This window comes from Neolamprologus brichardi, chromosome 17 (genome assembly GCF_056152115.1).
Source record: "Neolamprologus brichardi isolate AB-2024 chromosome 17, ASM5615211v1, whole genome shotgun sequence".
Classification (NCBI taxonomy): Eukaryota; Metazoa; Chordata; class Actinopteri; order Cichliformes; family Cichlidae; genus Neolamprologus; species Neolamprologus brichardi.
Window position 1 is genome coordinate 14,856,203 of NC_142120.1, and position 22,432 is coordinate 14,878,634.

Consider the following 22,432-nt stretch of genomic DNA (forward strand, 5'->3'; position numbering starts at 1 on the left):
GATTTTACAAACGGTTGATTTCTCCACACCCTCATCCTGCTCCACTTCCTCTTTGCGTCACGTCAATGAAACATTACCGTCATGCTCATTGAATTGCACATCCTCTGGAGTGCACCCTCACAACAGCAAGTTCCTGCTACAAGCAGCATTTACTCAGCAATAAAGACACCTTGCATAAAGTGGAACAGGATTGTAATGAGGTGTAATAATGAAACAAAGCAGCAGGAGACTGTGTGTTCATTGTGTTGGAAAATTTAAAAAAGTGGATGAAATGCACGTGGTCCTCACTTGAGCGGCTCATCGAAGCGGATGGTGGCGGCGCAGTGGAAGACGATGTTGATGCAGGCGGTGAGCTTCTCCACGTCCTCTGGGCTGATGGCCAGGCCCGGCTGCGTCAGCTCGCTGCTGATTGGGATGATCTTCTGGTGGAAATCGGGGTTTTCCTCCCTCACACGGTCGAAAAGCTGCCAGACAAAACAGAAGTCACTAAAGGAAAGACATTTATGTCTTAGCTAATTCACCAGCAGCATTCAAATAATCGAACATTTAAATGCCATATACATTTTTCTTAAACTTGAAGAAGGCTGTGCTTTCTCGCAAGATGTGGACACTGGCATTGAATTGATGCTGTGTACAAAGTGAGCTGTATAAATAAACTTTGCTTATAGCTGTCAGGGAGAGAAGAACTACTACAGTCGACTCAAACACTAAAACACCATGGCAAGGAACGCAAATGTACTTTGCATAATCGCTTCAGGTGAGGAGTTTTTTCTGATGCAAATGACCTGTACATTTTTCATTTCACCAAAGCAGCGATAGTCAACGTGGACAAGATAAGACCGGTCAGACTGGACTGTTTAGAATCGCAACTTAACTCAAAATGTGGAAACGGCACATAGAAAGGAAAGCAAACAGACTGAAAAGTAAACTCACCTCATGAGTAGTAATGTTGCATTAGAGTGCATTTGTTTTAACAGGGTGGACCTAGTAACTCTCATTTTGCTGCTCTACCTTATTGAAAGCTACTAAAACAAAAGGAAAGATGTGTCCAATTGAGTTTCAAAGCAGCATTAATTCCAATTATAATCATGACAGTTAATCGATAAATGAGCTCTGTGAATTGACTATAAAGTCTTAATTAAAGGTGGCTTTTTTCACTAATGAATGGCTTCAACTAAAAGAAGATGGGACTAGATGTTAAGCCAGGTAGGCTACAGATGTGAGAGCAGAGAGAGAAAAAAAGAAAAAGAAAAAAAAGGTAGCGTGCCTGCCATCGCCCAATGAGATTTATCCATCTGTGCCATGAGTCACACTATGGAGCGTTTCCTGATAAATGTCTCAAAGTAAACACGGGTCAGTGAGTCAGCTTGCAAAAGTAATCTCCTCTCTAAAGAAAGGAATTCACTCCCCGTTTTATACAAAAACACTATCAGGGCTGTAAACCTCTGACCTGTATCTGACAGGGCCATTTGTGCCGCTGTTCGCCGCGCTCTACTGTACATTCACGCTGAAACGCAAACCCTACTCGTGTTATTCCACCTGTTTACGCTGCCGTTCGCCGACTTAGTGCCGGAGAAAATATTCCAACATGGAGGCGGGGATTATGTGAAGTCTCGTCTAGATTTACCGGCTCGTGTATCACACGCCGTTCGCTGCCCGACGCCCTGCAGAGAGCTGAGCATGTCAAGCCAATGTTTGAGTCAGGAGATGCTTCCCAAAGGCAGCGGAGTCAGATGTCATGCATTTATCTGTGCAGCTCCTACCAGGAAATTTGGCTTTGCCTTGCTGCACAGAGCAGCTGTGTTCAAAAGGCCTTTCACAGACAGATATTAAAGGATGAGAAGGAGAAAAGAAGGGGAGTGAGAGGGGAAGTGAAGGGATTGGCATCAAAATGCGTGCGCTCTGTTATGAAAGTGCCGCCCTGTGTGTGTCAGCTTAGAGGACAGAAGTCGACTTAAACAGCTGTTTACAGTCATGCTCTGTATCCTCATCAATCCCCTGCTTTTTAATGGCACCCTACTCGCTCCCAATACTGTACACCATACTGTCCATATTAGGAACGAGCCCGCATGTACAGTATGCACTGTCATAACATCTGAGAGAAAGGGGTGGGGTTGGGGGGGGTGTAAGGGATTTTCTCCATGCTCATGTAGAGCCGTTATTATTATGTAATGAAAAGTAACAGCGTTATCTCCCTCTGCTCGAGGCCAACAGCTGGTAGTAACGGAGTCTGCAGGGAGCAGGAGCAGAGGAAAAGATTCTGTGTGCAGCTTTCTCCAAAAAATATCAGCACTGCAAAAACTGTCCTTTCTGTGCTGCATGATTCAAGGAGCCGCTGATGTCATGGAGGGATCCGAGTTTTACTTTCTCAACGTTGTTGTAGCTCAGCAAGAAAAGTCTATTTTTTTTGTTGTTTTACCTTGAACACAAATATAAGAAAATCTGAACTTTCCCCAAGTGCTTGTGCTCTGCTCTACTCGCATGTGATGAGGCTCAAGGGTAGCTGTCATCAGCTAAAAGAGCTCCGGTGGCAAGACAACGTATTCACAGCTCTGACACTTAAAGAAAGAAGTGTTAAAACTCCAACAAGTGTTTTCACAAATGCCGCCCAAGCACACGCAAAATTTGACAGTGCAACTGTGGCTTAATGAGATTTGCAACATTTCGTCAGGCTAAAACCACGTTAGCAACCCAGCAACTGAAAAAGGGTGAGCAATTTCCTCCATCCTCTGACCACAAACGGTGCAGAGCATGATGAACATAACAGTATGTAAGCTGGTATTCTTGATATAACACAGACAGTGCAGAAAAACTAAACTGATGAGGTTACTGCTTGCCAACTTTAAACAATATATAACAAGCTATATAATGATAGTAAAGCTGCCATTTCTCCACATCAGAAGGAGCCAGCTGAGGTGGGAATCTGGGCATCTCACTAGGATGCCTCATTGGACACCTCCTAGGTGAGGGCTTTAAGGAACGTAGGGACCCTGGGGGAAGTTCCAGGATATACAGGAGAGATTATTAGTACTGCTAGCTTGGGAACACCTCACTTTCCAGAAGAGTGGACATATTGGATGTTGAATATGGAACTGCCAGGAAGGAGGAAAAGACAACAAAGATGATTCATGGGTGTAGTGAAAAATGACATGCAGGGGGCGAGTGTCACAGAGAGGACACTAGGGATAAGATGAGATGGATATCGGTGCATCTCCAATAATTATACATAAAATACTACTGTTCTTTGAAAACTACGTTTATTTTAAAAGAAAATGAGTGCAGCTTTCATGTGTAACAGTCCCCATCCTTCCCATAGTTTATGATTTGCTTCCTTAGAGCTTCCTGTGATGTTCTGGATGATCTCTTAAGAGACAAGTGCCACTTTGTTGCGACAGCCCCGTTCTGACTTCACCCTACCAGCACACAAATAAAAATAGGGAAATACAGCATTTACTCAACAGCATACGTTTATCAACTTACTGGCAAAGTCCGCCTGCAAAACATAGCTCAGATTTTCTTTGGCAAAACAAGAAACGAGCTGCCAGGAACAAAGAAAGCCTCCTCTACATTTGAACTCGTAGTAGGTGAGCAGGTACACAAGCAGCTCTGAGCAAGAAGCTTCTTGTTTCTCTCCCAGCTGCTCACTTCTCTCTTATCTGGTTGTGTGAAACTGTACTCTCTGCTACACACAGAAATGCAGTCTCCATGCACTACACAATGAGTGTGCACATTTAAAAAGGATTAAATAAATAAATATTACATTTTGTCGTGCACTCTGACTACAGCTCACTAAATCATGGCACGCGCAGATCACTGAAGCACTTGTAACCCAAAGTTAAACTACAGAAAAAGCCAGAACGGAGAAAGAGCATCAGGGTCAAAAGGGTGAAAGAGGGCGTACAATGTGAGCTTCAGAGAGCTCTTTGTTACAGGCGCAGGCAGAGAATGGCATTGTGGGATTGAGGCCCTGCTTTGTAAAAAGCTCTCAGGGCGATAAGTGGCCTGTGCCAGCCTTCCACTGCACGCATTTACCACTGCACCCTTCTCCAACTCACGGGTGTTAGTGAGCAAACCGCCTTGTACAGGAAGACAATAGCCCACCAGTTTGGAGGATGCTGTGAGGGTGGGTGCGGGTGTTGGAGGGTGAAACATCACCACAGCCAAGTGTTTCAGTGCTGCATCCTGAAACAAAGTCATGGCCTTGAACAAGCAGCAGTTTCAGAAGTATAAAGTAACTCCTCTGGTTTAACGCACAGGTCTGAATGTGGTCATTACCTGTACTTCCAGTGCAATCGAGTGTCATTTTGTAGACCCAAAGGGCAATAAATCCTCCATCAAGAGTGCTTCAAGCAGCCACTGTGTGGACTTTCACAGAAACCCAACACTAATGGCACTTTCCTTTCAGCCCACCAACCCGAGATGCCATTTGAACAGCCTCACTTCTCGCTAACAGCCCTTTAACTCCACTCTTCTTGCTTGTTTTTTGGGATTGTTTTTTTTTCTCTACTGGACCCTTCACGCAGACCATTTTCTCAATTCTCCAGGACCAAAAAAGTTCAAAGACAGCTGCACAAAATGAGCAAAAAGACAACACACAAAAGCTGTGAGATTATTGGCGATGTCTCAGACTGTTATGCTGCCAAAATGTCAGGTAACAATAAGACACAGCACAAAGCAGGGCTAATGATAGGTATGCTTTGCACGCTCCAGGTTCAGCGTGACCTCCTGACAGGCTGGTGGCCTGGCAGCAAACCATAAGAGTCATAATGCTTTTAAACAAAGTCCCACCTTTCTTTTTTCCTCTTTGTCTTTCTTATATCACACCTAGGAGTGTAATTTCTGTAATTTTTCTAAAGCCGGCACCTCAGTTTTGTTTACATGCAGCTCTTCTGCACTTTGAATAAGTGACAGTACATATAAAAACATCCTGTTTGGTCACCTAGGTGACGGTACATCCTGTCACTGCCTTTTGTCTTTGTTCGCCAACACGTTTTCCAGCACGGCTTCCACAACAAATGCATGCAACACCCTGAATGTTTTCAATGCTTCCGTCAGACACAGGGTTGCATAACCTTGCTGGCTTCATCAGTCTTTTCAGCCCCGCAGCATGCAACAGTCCCCCTGTGGATGCATCCTGCTGCTGTCTGATACAAAATAAAAGTTTCATAAGATAATTTTCTTTTTAAAATTAAATTGACTTTTTTAAAGTCAATTTAATTGGTGGCAATTAAGGATCAGAAATGAAGTAAAACTTCATTTCTGATCCTCACAAAAGTGCAAAATAAAGGACGGCTGGCTTAGCCTCAACTTTATATCGGCAAGAAGGTTTGAAATTCCAAAATGCACTGCACAGCTGGTTCTATGGACAACAAATGGGAAGCATAGAGCAGATATGTTGATATTAGCTTGACTGCTTTGAAACCTGCACCTGTAAGTTACTCAGAGGTCATCAGATTAATGGAAAAGATTGTGTGCGTTTGAAAGGAGATAAAGACAGGGGTACACAGCTACTGCCTAATGTCTCTCCATCTTTAATCAGTAAACAAATTCAGTTTCTTGACCTCGAGCCAAGACTCACATTCTCTTTTAATCTGTTCATTTGTAGCACCTTTCCCCGCCGACTACCTGAGACGACCATACCGGGTAGTTTATATTAGCCGGGGAAGCTCTACCACAACGTGTTAGAAAGAAGCAATTAATGTATCTGTACCTCCAGTGCCAACCTCCATTTCCTGGCATGCACTGACTAAATTAGTCAAATAATAGGATACTTGCACAAACCAAATCTCCTCCTGGGCTGTCAACAAGGAGCTTTAGCACAAAAGTTTCTAGATAGGGTGAAGGATGCTGAATAACCATCATTATATTTCCAGATACCAGTGAGGTTCCCTCTCTCCCGTCTGCCTCAGTGACAACACCCGCGGTAAGGATGAAGCGCTGAGCCTGGGGAGAAATCAGAAATGCAAGGACTCTCGTCGGAAGCTGTGAAGGAGGACAGATGTGTCTAACCCTCCTGAAACTGTCAGCATATTAAGGGAAAAAATGGGTTCATTTCCAATCCTCTCCCGTGATATAAAACATACATTTTACCATCCTGTGTCACAACACATTTCAGCACTCTCCTCCTCACAGTTAAAAAAACCCCAGCAAAAGAAAAAAAACAAGATACCCAAAAAATAGTTGATGAAAATAGGTGGAAAAAGGTAAATGCAGGAGTGAGAGTTCTGGTTTACCTGGCAGCAAATGCCGCCTTTACGTGGCTTTATATTTCACGACTTGCTTAAGAGAGACAATACCCACTCTTTCTATTCAGCCATCTCATCCAAGAGCTTGGGGGGGGAGGACTGATCACGATTTGTGGGGAACAGCTCACTAAAGCAAAGTAATGAAAATGGAGGGTTTTCTCATGCCTGTGCTTTCGTCGTACACGACTCAACTGAAGCGATCAATACGAGGGCAGTAATCAAGTCTGCGGTGACAGCAAATGCAGAGTTTCTGGGCTTGGCGTTCGGGAGGCCACTGGCTTCCAGTCTTTAAGACAATGACCTCCTGCTGAGCGAAGGAGAATTTTATTACCCTCCAAAAGCAAAAGGAGAGACATAAGCAAGATTGTGTGCGCTGCTTGCTTTTCTGCCCTTATTAAATGCTTCAGATAATTAGCTGTGCTCTCTTACCATTTATAAATGCCAAGTTCACTTGATAATTAATTCCAGCACCCCCCCCCAGTTTTCCCCCAAGTCAGCGTTAACTCTTTGTGCTTGCCACAGGAAAGCCCATCATTGTTTGAATACCGGATTTACAGCAGTCTGGTGCCACCAATCTACAAGGCCTCTCCGGACCTTTTATAGTTTTGCTCAGACAGTAAAAGGTCAGAGTGACATTAGCTCAAAACAAAACTCATTGCATTCACAGCCATTTGCATTCTGCTTTTATGCAGAAAGAATGTGATCATTAACCACATGTGATGCACTGGATTAGACAAATGATGTCTGATTTGAGTCAATAGTCATAGTAATGATTTATTTGGTGCACCTGCTCAGTGACTCATTAATGCAAATATCTAATCAGCCAATCATACGGCAGAAACTCAGTGCATTTAGGCATGCAGACACGGTCAAGTCGACCTGCTGAAGCATCAGAATGGGAAACAAAGGAGAGCAGATAACCACAGTGATAAATAACCCAAGCACCACTCCCGTCAGCTTGCTTTACCCACTACCTGGGGACCAATGGGCATCACCATCATGCCAAAGCTCAAATCCTGAACTTTACCATTAGTTCACGGTTTTCAAATGGCCTCGACAGCCAGCAGATCTCAATCCTGTAGATCAGCGGTCCCCAACCCCTGGGCCTCGGACCGGTGCCGGTCCGTGAGTCATTTGGTACCAGACCGTGAGAGTAGAGGCTCAGGTGTGAAATGTATGGTTTTCAGGGTTTTTAGTGGTTTTCAGCGTTATTTTGTTATCGTTTTCATCGTTTACTCGGTTTTCCTGGGTCTTTTCACGTGTGTTATGAATAAATCTTTTTTTCGGTAAAGGTACTAGTTTTATTTTGTTGTATTTATCCGCCACACCTTAAAGGCCGGTCCGTGAAAATATTGTCGGGCAAAAACCGGTCCGTGGCGCAAAAAAGGTTGGAGACCGCTGCTGTAGATCACCTTTGGGATGTGATGGTGCAATGGGAGACCACAAATCGAACACAAATCTGCTGCAGCTGTGTGATGCTATCATGTCAACATGGACCAGAATCTGAGGAAGACTTCCAGCACCTTGTTGAATCTGTGACATGACTATGAAAAGGCAGTTCTGAAAGAAAAGTGGGCCGAATCTCTTACAAACAATAAAGTGACGTTAAATATTTCGTTTGAAGACATTCTTTTTGAAGAATGTGGATCGCCAACAACTGTGTATATTATTTCCGTCTACTATTAAAATATCATCGTCAGAAACTAGGTTCTTTCACACTGATCTGAGGAGGTTTCCGAGGACAAAACCGTTGCAGGGTGTGACCCTCTCTGCCCCTTTAATGACAGAAAACAGGATTGCATTCATCTCGACCCGACCAAATCTGAAACCATGTGTTTTCGTTCTTTAGTTAAGCCCCATTTGTTGACTTCACTTGCCTCCAGCTGTTCATACAATATTAAAAAGTGTTGATTCATGATTTGATTCTTTAAATACTTCAGGGTTATTTTTCTTTCAAGGATGAGCTACAGAACATAAAACACATTCTCAGACCAGGGCTGTTTGATATAACGATATATATCGGATGACGATATAAAAACGTCTATCGTGTCATTTTACGCTATCGTTTGTTTTGTGGTGTCGCAAAATAAACTGTTTACAGCAATATTTTTTTCATCGTTCTGATGGTCACTGTAGTGGCTATATTCATTTCTTAAAGTTCTCTCTTTCTCTTATATTTATTATAAGCACACTACAGACAAGCGCCTGCTTTTATGAGTTGTCCTTAGCAACAATGACGATAAAACCATCGCGTGTCCGCTTGTTTATTTTCCACATAAACATTTCAGAATAAAGCTCAAGATCCTGTTGAGGGAGTTTGCATGTTCTCCCCGTGTTTGCGTGGGTTCTCTCCGGGTACTCCGGCTTCCTCCCACCGTCCAAAGACATGCAGCTTGTGGGGATAGGTTAATTGGATAATCCAAATTGTCACTAGGTGTGAATGTGCGAATGAATGTGAGTGTGAATGGTTGTCTGTAACTGTGTGTTGGCCCTGCGACAGACTGGCGACCTGTCCAGGGTGTACCCCGCCTCTCGCCCTATGACAGCTGGGATAGGCTCCAGCGCCCCCCGCGACCCTGAAAAGGATAAGCGGAAGCGAATGGATGGATCCTGTTGAGACTTGAGACAAAATAAACTGAATCAAGTGAAAGAGTATGTAGAGTGTTTACGGATGAGAAGCAAAAAAGAGCCGTCAGGTGCTAAAAAAATAAACCTTCGACTCAAAGGTTAGAACAGGCTTTTCCCCGCAGCACGCCGTGTAATAAATACTCAAAGAAAACGGCGGCTGTTACAACTTATGTCTAAAAATGTATCGTTTCATGCATCGGTTAAAACACTCGACTCCAATTTTTGTGATTTATATTGTTATCGGACGATAGGTGTCTTAAATCGGGATATGAAATTTTGGTCATATCGCACAGCCCTATCTCAGACAGACATAAAAGTTGGCTAACAGACACAGATACCAGCTGTATAACAGCCTAATAAAATACCTGAATTTGATTCATCAAAACTGAAGCACAAACTTACTGGATGTTTGCATCAAACACATTAACATTTTAACTAATTAATTCTATTAAAAATACTCCAAAAGACATCAACACTACAAACAGAGACTTGAGGTGTGGTTCAGGGACTAATGGTGCAGCCGGTGTTGGGACACCTGAGAGAATACACCCACTAACTTTAAGCCTTAAGCCAACAATCAGCTGACATAGGAACAGGAAACTGAAGACATCTGGAAGCAGCCACATGTTCTGCAGTCCCTGGAGGTGCCACACCTCCAGGGACTGCAGTTTTCACCACTTTCAGCTTCACAGAAACATGGCGTTTCAGGTAGGTAGCTTTAGGTCACCTCATTCAGTTTGCCTAATTCATGACAAACAACCACAGAGGAACAAATGGCATGCTGAAGGCCAGACTAGCTGCCATATCATGTGCTCTAAATAGTCATCTCTTTTCAGGAGTCAGAGCAGCAAATGCCAAGTCACTGCACGCACCTTCATCCTTAGATTGCTGTTTAAACATACACACCTCAACACACCTTAAACACACTGCAATGCACACTGACACACATTAAGTGAAGGATTTAGCTAATAAGCACTAAATCAGGAATTAACATTGGGAAACAGGATAAGAACAAGCTGATGTTTCCCCGGGGAGCGATAGATAGATGCTTCAGGTCTGCTGGCAGCTGGCACAAATTTCATGCCCAGCTCCACAAGTGAAGCCCAGAGTTGCCCGTCAGGGACAGCAGCAATCAATGAAACTTGAATATTTATACTGCTGGAAAGATCACCTGGCTGCGGATGCAAACAAGAGGAAATCAATACAACAATGCAGTTATATTAGATCAGAGTGTAATAATGGGTAAATGACTGAAAACCACAGAGAAGGGAGAGGACCCCATCCATAATCATAAGGACAAATCAGGGCTGTTTTCACATTGACATTTAATTTGTAAAAAACTAAATAGTGTCACACTTTTGTTACTTGTGTTTCACAGAGCTCAGTACTTTGGCATCACAGGCAATGATAATCTTTATGCTGGTATCTATAATGGATCATATCCGTAAGCACGTGTTAATACTCAAATACTTTTTTTGCTCCACGCATACTCGGGTGTGACCATTTCCATGACGTGTCTTAAGCGGAGGTATTTCAGGCATCTTATCATACATCAAGCAGTGATGCACTACATTCATACTAATAGCTCTCTTTATGTTCAAGTCTGGGCAGCTCCACAATGACGCAAGTCAGCCTGCAGTAATTGCAACATCTCTAAACATTCCAACTGTTTCCTGAAGTGCCTCCAGATGAACCTAATGCAGGCAGAACGTTTATGATCATTTAGAGCCATCTGTGCTCCAGCTGCCACACTGATCAGTGAACAGCCCCTCCAGCAGGACTACAGAGCCCCCCCCCTCCCCGCCCCCGTTACAGGATCCTGCCTTGTCGGCTAAATTCCAGAAGACCCCAGTTCCTACCGCAAGCATTCCACTTTCCACCTCTTCAGCTGACAGCCCAGCACATCCTTCACAGTTACAGGGCTGGTTCTGCAGTGTGCTGTAAAGCCTCAAACACTATGACTAGGCTTCGACAGCCTGCTAGTGGGTGGGAAAAGCATGCCACAGAGCAGGAGAGAGGCTTTTTTGTACCCAAAGGCCTACTTATCAAGTGCCTGACATGCCATTCGGCACCCGGTACCGCAGAAAGAGCTGCAGTCATCCAAATGTTTTCAGTGAATCAAAGAAGCCTCAGCGCAGACAGAAACCGAGAGAGACAGAGCTTAAATGTCAGAGTCAGAGCAGCGGAGAAGCACAGAAACAATGAGATTCCTATCGGTTTGTCCTTTTCCTGCTCGGGGCAGCTCATCTGATTGCATCCTTTGAAAAACACAATGGGACAGATCTCTTGGCCGTTACCTAGCAACAGGTGGTAAGAAAAGATACTGGCCTGGTTTGAAGGAGGAGAAGAGAGGCTACTTGAGAAACAAAGCGGTTCGCCTTCATGAATTATCCCGATTCTGAACAGAATAATACTGACCCGAGGACTTGCATGAATACCAATTAGTAGTTGAAGCTTGGTCATGGAAACTTAATGACATCACTTCTGAATGCAGACTGAGCATGAGCGAGCCTGCGGTTGGCAGAACATCAAGCAGTGACCTGATAGCAGACACTAATAGACGGATGCCAAAACCAATGAAAAACCTGATGGCAGGGGAAATACTGCAAACACAAGTGGGAGATGTGTTAAAAATAATTTAAAAAATCTGATTGTACACAAACAATTTACAACATTATATTTCCATTTATTGATTTTTTTTTTATTTGCCTGCATGGTGCTGCTGTGTGACACAGATATCTGCTGGTGTGGCTTTGTGGGGTTTCCCAGTGACTCCTCCAGGACTTGTTCTTCATACAAGGCTTCACTAATCCAGTTTAATGAATCCTCATTAGGCTGAAATTGTCTTGGAAACTCGCATTCAGCTAATTTGGCAGCAGTAAAGAATCAAACTGGCACATTATGATGACTAACAGATTTCATTAAAGAAAAAAAAAAACATGTATACAAAAGGTGGACGACTGGACAGCTTCCCAAAACACATATGTGGGGAGAAAAAAAAAGCCAAAGTCTAAATTAGATACATTTCCTTAAAGATGGCAGGCAATGATTGATAACCATAATTGGTAACTGACTGAGTCAGACTGTTCCCAACTGCTGAAGCGACTTCTTCTGCAGTAAACTGGAGTAAATAACCTTTAGGGGTCTGAGCAAACCCACAGTAACTAACCAGAAGCAGTGTATATATGTCAGATGAAGTGTGATTGGTTTGTGAAGCCTCGAGCTGAATGTTTCTGCTGTTGCCATCTTGCCAACAAGAGAGGCATGGATCTGCAACTGCAAAACAATTAAGAGCACATGTCCTAATAATTCTCCCCAGAGAAACTTGGAATAAGCAAAATGTACAAAATAGATTTAATTTTTTCTTTAATATGATCCGAAGAGAGCAAGAGAGCCAGGACCATGGGTCATTTTCCGACAGACTTCAGTAAGACCACAGATACTGCCCCCGATGGGCACTAAGAACAATGGCCTTACTTTTCAAACCCAGAAGCTGTCTGATGCCATCTCAAACGATTTTACTTTCACAGAGGCCAAATTTAGAAAGCTTGAGTTAGTTTAATGTAGTGGCTTCAAAACAATAGCTAAGACACGTGCAACCCTAAAAATGGACTTCTCTGTCAGTCAGTGCTTAGCGCTCCTACAGTTTCCCCATTGTTTGCGTTGAGTACCCCGGCTTTTATTACACAAACACCGTGTTATTTACTTTGTTTTATTGGATTTATTTAGTGCATAATCATTGTTCATTTAGTAACTTGTATGTATAGTGTATAACTTAAAAGTGCTCTTTAATCCAAAACCCTTAGACTTCTTACAGGTTTAGGCTTTCTAGACTTGCAGCATTAAACCAAGTTAACATAACCCTAAGTATACAAATTATGCAGCTCTGTTGCTGAAGCGTCGACAAATAAACCATTTGATCGTCAACAATTACTTTTCTCCCCTGAAAGCCACAGCAGAGGGCCGTGCATGTGAAACTCCTCTCCTTGTCGCCCACTCTCGCCATTTCTGCCGAGCCCAAATTACAGGGTGTTATAACTGGCACTTTTACAGCGCTGTTGTGTCAGAGTAAACTAATTACATGGTGAGAGGCATTCTCTGAAGCGGAGGCATCGCAGTCACCTTGACAAGAGGAGGGAGAAATAAAAGCAAAAAAACCAAAAAAACCCTAATAAACCCCCCCAAAATAAGTGTTGTGCTACGTTAAGGTACGCATTCTCAAACTGCTGCTCCGCTGCCATCACAGCAGCTGTGAGGATAATGAATGCAGCAGCAAGGTTCAATGAGAGCAGTAAAAATAGATGCTATCACAGGAGGGAGGAGTGATACAGAGGAGGTTTTCTTAGGTGTACTGACAGTTTGAGGCTGATGGTACACAGAGAGCAGAGGCCGGAGCACGCATCGCCTGCGAGCGAGCACATCGACGCACAGCCAGCGTCAATCCTTTAGTCCTCATTAAGTCGAAAACAGTTTGGAGGTTTTTGTTGAGTCATGCTTTGCTGCTGATAAAGCTGACGCCACATATTTGGAGCTCATCCTCACCTCTCTCCTCCTTTCTTCCCTCTGCTGTTGTCTCCTTCACCCATTTCCTCTCAACCCACAGCTTTTCTCTCTGATCTTTTTGTCCTTAGGACATCCTTTGCCCCAAAGCCTCCTGACTTTATTAAACATCCAGTGCACTCATATTCTCCTACTTCTCAAAGCACACCAGACACACAGGGGTGAATAATGAAGTGGACCCCCCCCCACCCTTTTTCTGTCAGTGATAATGGACAGAATCCAATCTGGCATTAGCCACTCCTGTAACCAATCACGTCTTACAGGGCTTCCACGCCAGTTGGTATTTTTTGGAAAATGCACGAAAGACATTCGGCATGGTCGTATAGTTTGTTTGACCTTTTTTCTTATATTTCTGGCTGTTTAATAAAGAAAATGCATTTCATATTTGAGTAAACAACTCATGTGCTGTTCCTTTAGAGCAAGACAGTATCTTTTTGGGAGTCACCACACCGTTTTATATGTAGGAAAGACCCTGAATATTATATTTATCCCCAAACTCTATTGGAGAGAAATTACACTATACCAAATAGCATCCCATCCTTGTTATCCTGGAAGAAAGCATGATCATAAGAATAAAAATGTTTTTTTAAACCAGAGGATAAACAAGACTCCAACCTATCTCAGTAATACCAAACTCCAGATCCAGATCCTCTCATAGATTAACTATTCTCTTGTTTCCCCTTTAAGCCGTCTGTATTTTCAATTAAATAACGCCCATTTCATTAGCGTTTTGGTATTTTTGATCGGACCCCATATATTCTCTCGGTGCCTCTTCTGAAGCTCACAGATGAACTACTCGACCCTGGAGACCAGGGTCTGGATTTCTCATGTCGTTAATCTTATTTCGCCATGGCAACACAAGCTGGTGTTATAATTCAAAGGCAAATTTCTATCGCTCTGCAAACATGCTTACAGCTGGCAATATGAATAAGCGGTGTCAAATGTGTATATAAACTAAATGCCACATGGTTTAATTAATGGCTTCACAGAAGAACTTGCTGCCTTTCCTCATCAATTTTATTCATTTTAAAGCTTTTAAAGCCTTCAAAGAAATGCATGGGTTCAAAAAATATGTCCAGTGTATTGAAATATCAGTAATACAAGGTGTTTCTGCTCATAACAGATCAGTGGATCATAAGGTTTTTCTCTATAATCTTTACCTTAAACTGCCCGGAGACAACTACGGCTTAAAATTGGTGCTTAATAAAAACATTTGAATTTAATGGGTTTTTTCTATCTTTAGTCACAGGAAGAACAAGAAGTCCCACAACAGATGGTTTGGCCGCCGATAGGGCCCTAATCTCTATATCATGGATTCAATTTGAGATGATATGAAGAGACAGACGACATTAAGAGAGAATAAATCCACAGAAGAAATGTGCCGGGTTCTCCAAGAGCAACAGAGTTGCCAAATATCTCCACAAAAAAAAAAAAAAAAAAAAAAAAAAAAAAAAAAAAAGTGTGCGCATGTATTTTCATTCGTACTTTAAAATAAATACATAAATAATATTGATTTAGCCTTTTGTTTAGTTCTCATCCTACACCTTTTAAGCATGTTATTTACTGAACTTGTCATACATACATACAGAGAACCGTGGCAAAGCTTTCCAAAGTTCTACTATACTATGTGTGGTAAAAGATCAGATCATATGTGCCCATTCGGTCAGAACATGCACTTGTAGCTCGTACCTTGCACTTCATCATGTCGCTGACCCTCTGCTGCATGGACTGCCCAGCTTTGGGTCTGACCAGGATGTAAAGGGCTTTGACCTCAGGGCAGGACCTCAGCAGCTTCTCCACCAGCACTTTTCCCATGAAGCCCGTGGCTCCCGTGATCAGCACATTCTTGCCAGCGTAGTATTCCACTACGGACGCCATGCTGCTACCCGTTGCGCCACCGCAGATGTCTGTCAGTCTGGTTTGTGCGTCTGTTGCTTGCTCTCCTAACCCGTCGAGGTCCCGGCCTTCACACAAGTCCTGTAGAGCGAGCGGGAAGATAAGAATGAGGATAGGCAACCTCAAACTTTAAATACTGTATCAGTGTCTCTAAAGCTGGTGTCAGTTTAAGCAATGAAGCATGCAGCAAGAAGCTAAATATGAACTGTGAATCGCACTAATGCAACAAGTGCACAGTTACGCATAAATGTCCAGGCTTTGACAGATTTAGTCTCATGTATCTGGAAATGAAAACAAGCATTTCAATAAATTGAAAAATATGCATCAGTGGTTGCACGTCTCTGTTTTGACCTTCAGAGAAGAAGCATGTAACTAGTCTGCAAACTTTATGAATATTTATACCATGAGGGGGAGGAAGGGTGATGCTCGGGGCAGTGTGACATCAGCTGCATGTGTGCGCGTGGGTACGAGTGTGTCAGGTCCACCAGCAAGGGTTCAGCAAGATTTTAAGCAGCAACTGATCACCGCTAACCACAATAACCTTTATAATTTATTCATAAATGCAAAAAGCAACAAATCAGAAATTATTTTTACCTGTACAAAATATAATTTGGTCATAGATGGACTCTTTGAATACCACTGACATGAAAAAGTAGCTTAATATTTGATTAATAGATGAGCCATTTTAGAAGCAAACTAGTTTAAAAAAAAACAAACATCAAAGTTTAAATTATTCTACTAAGGTTCAACTCACTCAAATTCAGTTTGATAGAGGAAAAAAAGAGAGAAAATATCAGTTTGGACTCTGTATCTGTCTTGAAGGGACTATCAGTGAACAGAGGCTATGAACAGCCACCTATGATGCAGTCTAGAGAGCTATTCCCAGGTGATTCAACCTCCACTTATACCTTGACTCATGTGCTTAATGACTCCCATGACACGGGAGAGTTGGTCAGTGACTCTCAGGACCATCTACAAGGTGACAACCCTATTAGAGGTTAAATATCTGAGTCTCCTTCAACAGTTGGAACTGAAGCAGCCTTTTGGATGACAGGAAAAGCATCTTCAAGAACCTAAAAGAAATTCCAGCTGCCTTCTGCTCAAGCACTTCAGACTAAACATTCAAACTGTCTGCTAAACACTCCCAAAACTCCTTTTATCCATGCATCCAAATTAAAACCAAACTTAGTTTAGAAACAAAGTAGAGAAGAATGCTTTCATGTTACTCTACTGTGTTCAGATTTGGATATATAATACATAACTGAGGACATGCAAATATATTGCATAATATAAATAGCTTTTTATGATTGTAAACCAATTACAGGGAGGATTGCTAGAATCAAAATTAGACTATTATTCCCAGCTGCAGTTATTTATAGGTCACCGCTGTGATCTCGGAAAACCAAACCTAAAACAGGGAAGGCATTAGTGACAATCAGTGTCTGAATATAAACACAGGCTTCCACATACATCACTGTTAAGTCAAAATGTTGAATGTTGTCAGTGTTTTTTTAATTTGTAAAGTCTTGGTTAAAACCATAGGATCAAAGGCATTCCTTTGTCCCCCTCCCCAGCCTCTCGAGGTTGTGGGGGAGGCTGTAGTGTTTTATCACAGACACATCCCTTGTGAAGATTCTGTTTGTTGTTTGGTAAACTTCCTGCCCTTTTATGGCTTCACCTCTGTTGTGTATGGTGAACCAATTCAGGAATTGAACCACATATTGGGTGTGGGGGAGATTACCCTCTTATGACCAAGGATGTTGTGATCAGGTTCCCTCGTTAGCAAGTTAAAGACCAGTTGAAGATGTTCTGTTTTGTCTTGTGTTCTTCATGAGGAATAAGTCTCTAAACTAGCGGGGCCTGTGAAAACGGACTCAACAATCACTATGGTTGACCGCACAATCTGATATCGTCGTGTTGGTGTTGTTCCCAGATCATCATACTAAATGTTGTTCCAGGATCAACATTGCAAGTGACCAATCAGAATGTTGTGACATCATACTTTTGCGACTTCGGGAAAAAACGCCGTAAAACAAAATACTGTACTTAAGCTGCGAGAAACCGCCTCTGTCCGCCGATCAACGGACCCTGACCCTAACCCTTTCATAAACGGTAAGCAGAATTAATATTGTCCTTGCAATATTGGAATTTCATAAATGCAGGAATGGCTTGGCGCGCAAAAGAATAACGTCACAACAATGTGATTGGTCACTTGCAATGTTAAACCTGGAACAACATTTTCATGATGATCTGGGACCAACACCAACACGACGATATCAGATCATCCAAGGTTGACCATTGTTTGCCTGGGTTTGCTTCAAGGTGAAGACAAAAACGTTGGGCTGCAACTAGCAAATGTATAATTTTAGTCATGATGATGCAGAACAAAACTAAAGCAGGCGACGCACTTGAAGTGAGCAAGTGAATGAGAAATTACATTACGCCAGGACCTTGGAGGCTGAAAAGACTCACATATATTAAATGTACAAGACTGCTGGTATATTGAAGTGAATGGTATGATTTCAGTAATGACAAAGTGAGCTGCAACCTTCAATCCCAGCAAACAAATTTGGTTTAAAGCTATAAAAAAAAAAAAAAAAAATTAAATGCTAAAGCTTATCTTTAACCATCTGACATTATGCGTATTCCACATGCAATAAATCACATAACTGGGTTTTATGGCAGTTTTTAGTTTTATTTGACACCTGTGTTGTAACACTAACACTAACTCTGTTGGACTTTGCCTTTATTTCCTGTAGACAATAGACGACTATAACTGAATGCAACCTGAGAAGTCACATGGCCGCAGATATGCTGTGTTTGTGACTCAGTGAGGGAGGTTGTGCCATGAGTCCATCTGATCAAAGCACTGTGTTGATGTAAATGGCCTGCATTTGTATAGCGCTTTTCTAGTCCTTAAGAACCCCAAAGCGCTTTACACTACATTCAGTCAATCACCCATTCACACACACATTCACACACTGGCGATGGCAAGCTACATTGTAGCCACAGCTGCCCTGGGGCGCACTGACAGAGGCGAGGCCTCTGTCAGTGCGCTGTGTGGGCTAAAAGCTCACCAGCACACTGCCAGCATTTGTGTGCAACCATGCCAACTAAGCATTGATAAATCACACGAGGCGTGTGATTAAAGACTAGATGACAACTACCTGTCTCTGGTGGGTGTCACCCTCCATCCCCACCCCACACCAACCAGTCATTGAGGGAGGGTGGCAGGGGTAGCGCGCCAAGTCTCATCCACCTTTTTGGCAGCAGCCAATAAAAACGCAGGACTTGACTTGTAAAAATTTCACTTGGCAACAATAGGCACAACATTTAGCCAAGACTGATGCTTGATCAGCACCTTCAGTGATACAGCAGAGCTGTGATTGTACACAAGATGAAGCTACGCTCCTTCTCTTTGCTTCGTTCATCCTCTCTCCTGTGCTGCAGATTCCCAGCATGTCTGCCCAAAGACAAAAACCAAATCCTCCTGAGCCAAATGTGGCCCAGATAACAAAAACAATCTTGTATTTACTTGCTTTCCTTCCATTCTGCCGTCTGTGCATGCAATTTTAAAATTCTCTTTCCACACAAACACGAGAAAAAAAGATGGGTGTGTGCATTCAGTTTGGGTTTCTACATGTCTGCACTTGAAAAACAAAAAATGTGTTCCAGAAACGAAATGCCGGGACTCCTACTGTCATCTATGTTTAATCCCAATTTTGTCCCATTATTTTAATTCGATATTCCCCATCTTCAACTTTCAGACAAGGCAGTATCTCCAGAGCTACCACTCTGTACACACAGATGACAACAAGAAGAGGTCACAGTCAAGGTCCTCTGCTGAGGCCCCAGACATTTCAGCCTTGTTCTTCATATAGATTCCCCGTGGACAAGAGGACAAGAGCATATGGGCTGAAAGTCACTACAGATTAACGCCTGACAATGGAAATGTTCCTGCAGCTGGAAGAGTGTTGGAACGGCCATGCATGAATCAAATTCATGAGACTGAATGCTTGTGAAACACAAGGTTACACAACTCCACCTCCTGCTTCTCTCAATGCCTGTCAGTTAAGCTGAAGGTGTCCCTCTACAAGCCAACATGGAAAGGCCTTTACAGGCCTTTAGTTCAGAATTATGCATTTACAAGATGACTACAAGAAGTATAGAATACATACACCCCAAGTATTTGCTGAAAGTTTATAAATTGAATTTTGGTTCATTGTGATAACTAGTAGCAATTAAAGACACTTGATTTTAAAATGACACACACATACTAAAGGGAGGTAAACTATATCTAAAAGAGTTTAGGCACGTTAACAAGAACTCATATGGTGAGACCATGAAGTTCAGGGACGGCTCATTTTGAAAGAAAAAAAAAACATTTACAATTTAAATTTTGCATCTATCGCCTTCAAGATGATCTCTTCGTGTACCTCAGGCCCCCTTCCAGCATCCCTACTAAGTTTAGTTTACTTTGTAGGAGCACCATTCTGGCCAATTGCATGCGTCCATCTATGATTTCATCATGGACCACAAACCTTCATGTCGATCACTGGTGATTACGACTCCATCCAATTTGTCCCACCACCAGCCCTGTTTGCTCACCTTTTAAGGTGAAGGGTCACATTTCTGACACACTGGAAGAGGTTGGAGGTTTGCACAAGTCAACCTCCATAGAATCTCATGTTAAAATCTCAGATTTTGCAGCGTTAAAAAGCATGTTCAAAGACTGGTGCAAAATCATGTTGCACCAACCAAAATGCAGCCAAACCCAATGATGGTGGCTACAACTTTTATACCGTCTCCAGGTTTGACATGCAGTCAGTATGAGACTTCAATACAACAGATGTCCAATGAGCTGACTTTCAAGTGCATAACCTCAAAATTTAAAACATGAAATAAATAAGCACAGTCTGAACTTTTTAATCACCTAAATTTCTGGGTAACACTAGAGATTCAGGATCTCAACATGAATAAAGGGTCTATAGATAGCTCTTTTTCCTCAGGCACCCAGCATATTCTCTTGGTTTATTTTTGTCATACTGAATTAAACTTTACTTTTAAATCCCTCAGCCTGTCCTTGTCAATCACACAGATTATGAAGGACAAGTAGAGATGAGGTCTGTCAGCAGTGACCTTGTTGTGTTGTCATAGGTGAATAAGACTGCATCTTCTTTTAGAGTCTATATTATGACTTGAAAGGAGAAGTGCTGGGCAGCAAGGACAAGCCCTAAAAGCTTAAGGGACAAGCTTCTCAGGTTATGATGCCATCTTGACAAAGTACCACATCACATCCAAAGTCACTCGGGGGTCACTTTAAAAACAGAGCTGGGATACGCTCAAGGCATACAGCACAGCAGCAGAGATTTACTGTTGTCTGCAGCTAATGCTGCTGCACTCTGGCCTTATTTCATGTCTCCTTTTCTTCACACTGAGGGCATTTTTTTGTATTATTCCTCAAAAGCCACTCTCCACAGGAAATCCACGCCGTTTGTCTGAGGAAGCTTGTTTTAAGCCACAGCTCTGCAGTCCTTCTGCCTCCGGCCTTTCCCCACACAACCCTTCCATTACTGGGTCAGCTAAATGCAGCTGGAGACGCAGGCAAAAATCAAGCTGCACAGCTGCACACTGGCTAAAGCCATTACAGCCGGACAAAAGCTGGCAGCAGGAGGAGGGGAGTGAGTGTGGGAAAAATAGAAAGAGCAAAATGATGCGAAATGCAGCCAATAATTAAAGCAGCATTAGTCAGTGCCAAGCAGCACAAAGGAACAGTCAGGCCCTTTCACTATCGCACAGTGATGGCAGTGAAAAAAAAGAATCCTGAAAAGCTCTGTTAAGTATACAACCACTACTGGCTGCACTTTCACAGTGCTGTGCCAACATGGACTCCAGGAGATACACCTTTATCCACCATCCAAAAGAACCACAAAAGTCAATACATCCTGCATTTAGAGACAAATCAACAGAGAAGCAATAGTGGTCATCCCAGCTCCTAACCCACAAGTCCACATTTCTAAATTTGGTTTTGTGAGGCTCACCGTGCTGTTTAAGGCGGTTTCTGGTTCTTGTCTCAATGACAATCGGAAGAGAGGAAATGAGTCTCCTTTCCCTGTCCCAGAGAGACTAGATGAGGGTGGGGTAATGACCTGACCACAAGATTAAATAAAATACATTAGCTGCTAAAAGTAACACTTGAGAAAAGCATGTTAATAGTGACTACTGGGCAAGCCCTTTAGTCTTTTAGTTACTGCTATTATGCCTGCAATTTACAGTGATAAGTGAAGTAAGCTAAATTTACAAGCCTCAGATAAAATCTCACTAATATTACAAGCTTATAATCATACTTTATACAAGCTATTGGAGAAACATATGTAGCAGAAAAATGTAGAATGTGGAGAGACCTATTGTAATAGTCAAGCTAAAGTACTAAGTGGATTTGAATAGGTTTGATCTTAAAAGTTAACTAAAGCTAATGGATTAGCATTACAAAATGTATAGCTCATAGTTTTAAGTTATGATCCAATATAGATAAACAGAACTGTCAATAAACAAAAAAAGAGTTTAATTACAGCAACTAGTTAAAATTATAATAAAAACTGTATAAAACATGAGTAACAGTTAAATTGTTAGGCATAAATACAGCTAATAGTTAGCCAAGCCAAGCATATGCTATGGCAAGCAGCTAGTAGGGACCCTATTAAATACAAATACAGGCTATTAGCGCCTTGCTAATAGCATTACCATTAACTCCTTGATACAACATTAGCTAAGACTGACATAGCTGTAACTGTGAAATTGTTTGTTACATTGCATAATATAGACATAGATGGATCTCGTTAAAAGAAGAGGAAACTACACAGTAACAAAACATCACCCATCAATATGTTTTTGTTCTTTTCGTAATAAAATGTGGTTCTGATGTTTTCTTGAGATACTACATAAGATGAATAAAAGTGTAAATAACCATCAATATAGAGGGTACGGAAATCAATAATAATATCCTTAAGAAAGAAATCATAAATAAAGATCAGAATATTTCATTCTTACAGTATTTTGTCTGCCTGCTTATCTTACACATGGCTAATCAAGTGTCAAGTTCT

General features: G+C 42.2%; 1 protein-coding gene across 2 annotated transcripts in view; it reads right to left on the reverse strand.

The window, feature by feature from the left end:
• The window catches only part of LOC102792120 (fatty acyl-CoA reductase 1), a 56,061-nt gene that overhangs the window by 17,786 nt on the left and 15,843 nt on the right, over window positions 1-22,432 (reverse strand). For both annotated transcript variants that reach the window (XR_015716634.1, XM_087830449.1), the window contains exons 2-3: window positions 15,123-15,410; window positions 289-464 (exon numbers count right to left, since the gene is read on the reverse strand). Coding sequence is in view for 1 of the 2 variants with exons in the window: in XM_087830449.1 (XP_087686575.1) it covers window positions 289-464; window positions 15,123-15,410 (464 nt within the window). In the remaining variant the exon portion in view is untranslated. The remainder of the gene's footprint in view (window positions 1-288; window positions 465-15,122; window positions 15,411-22,432) is intronic.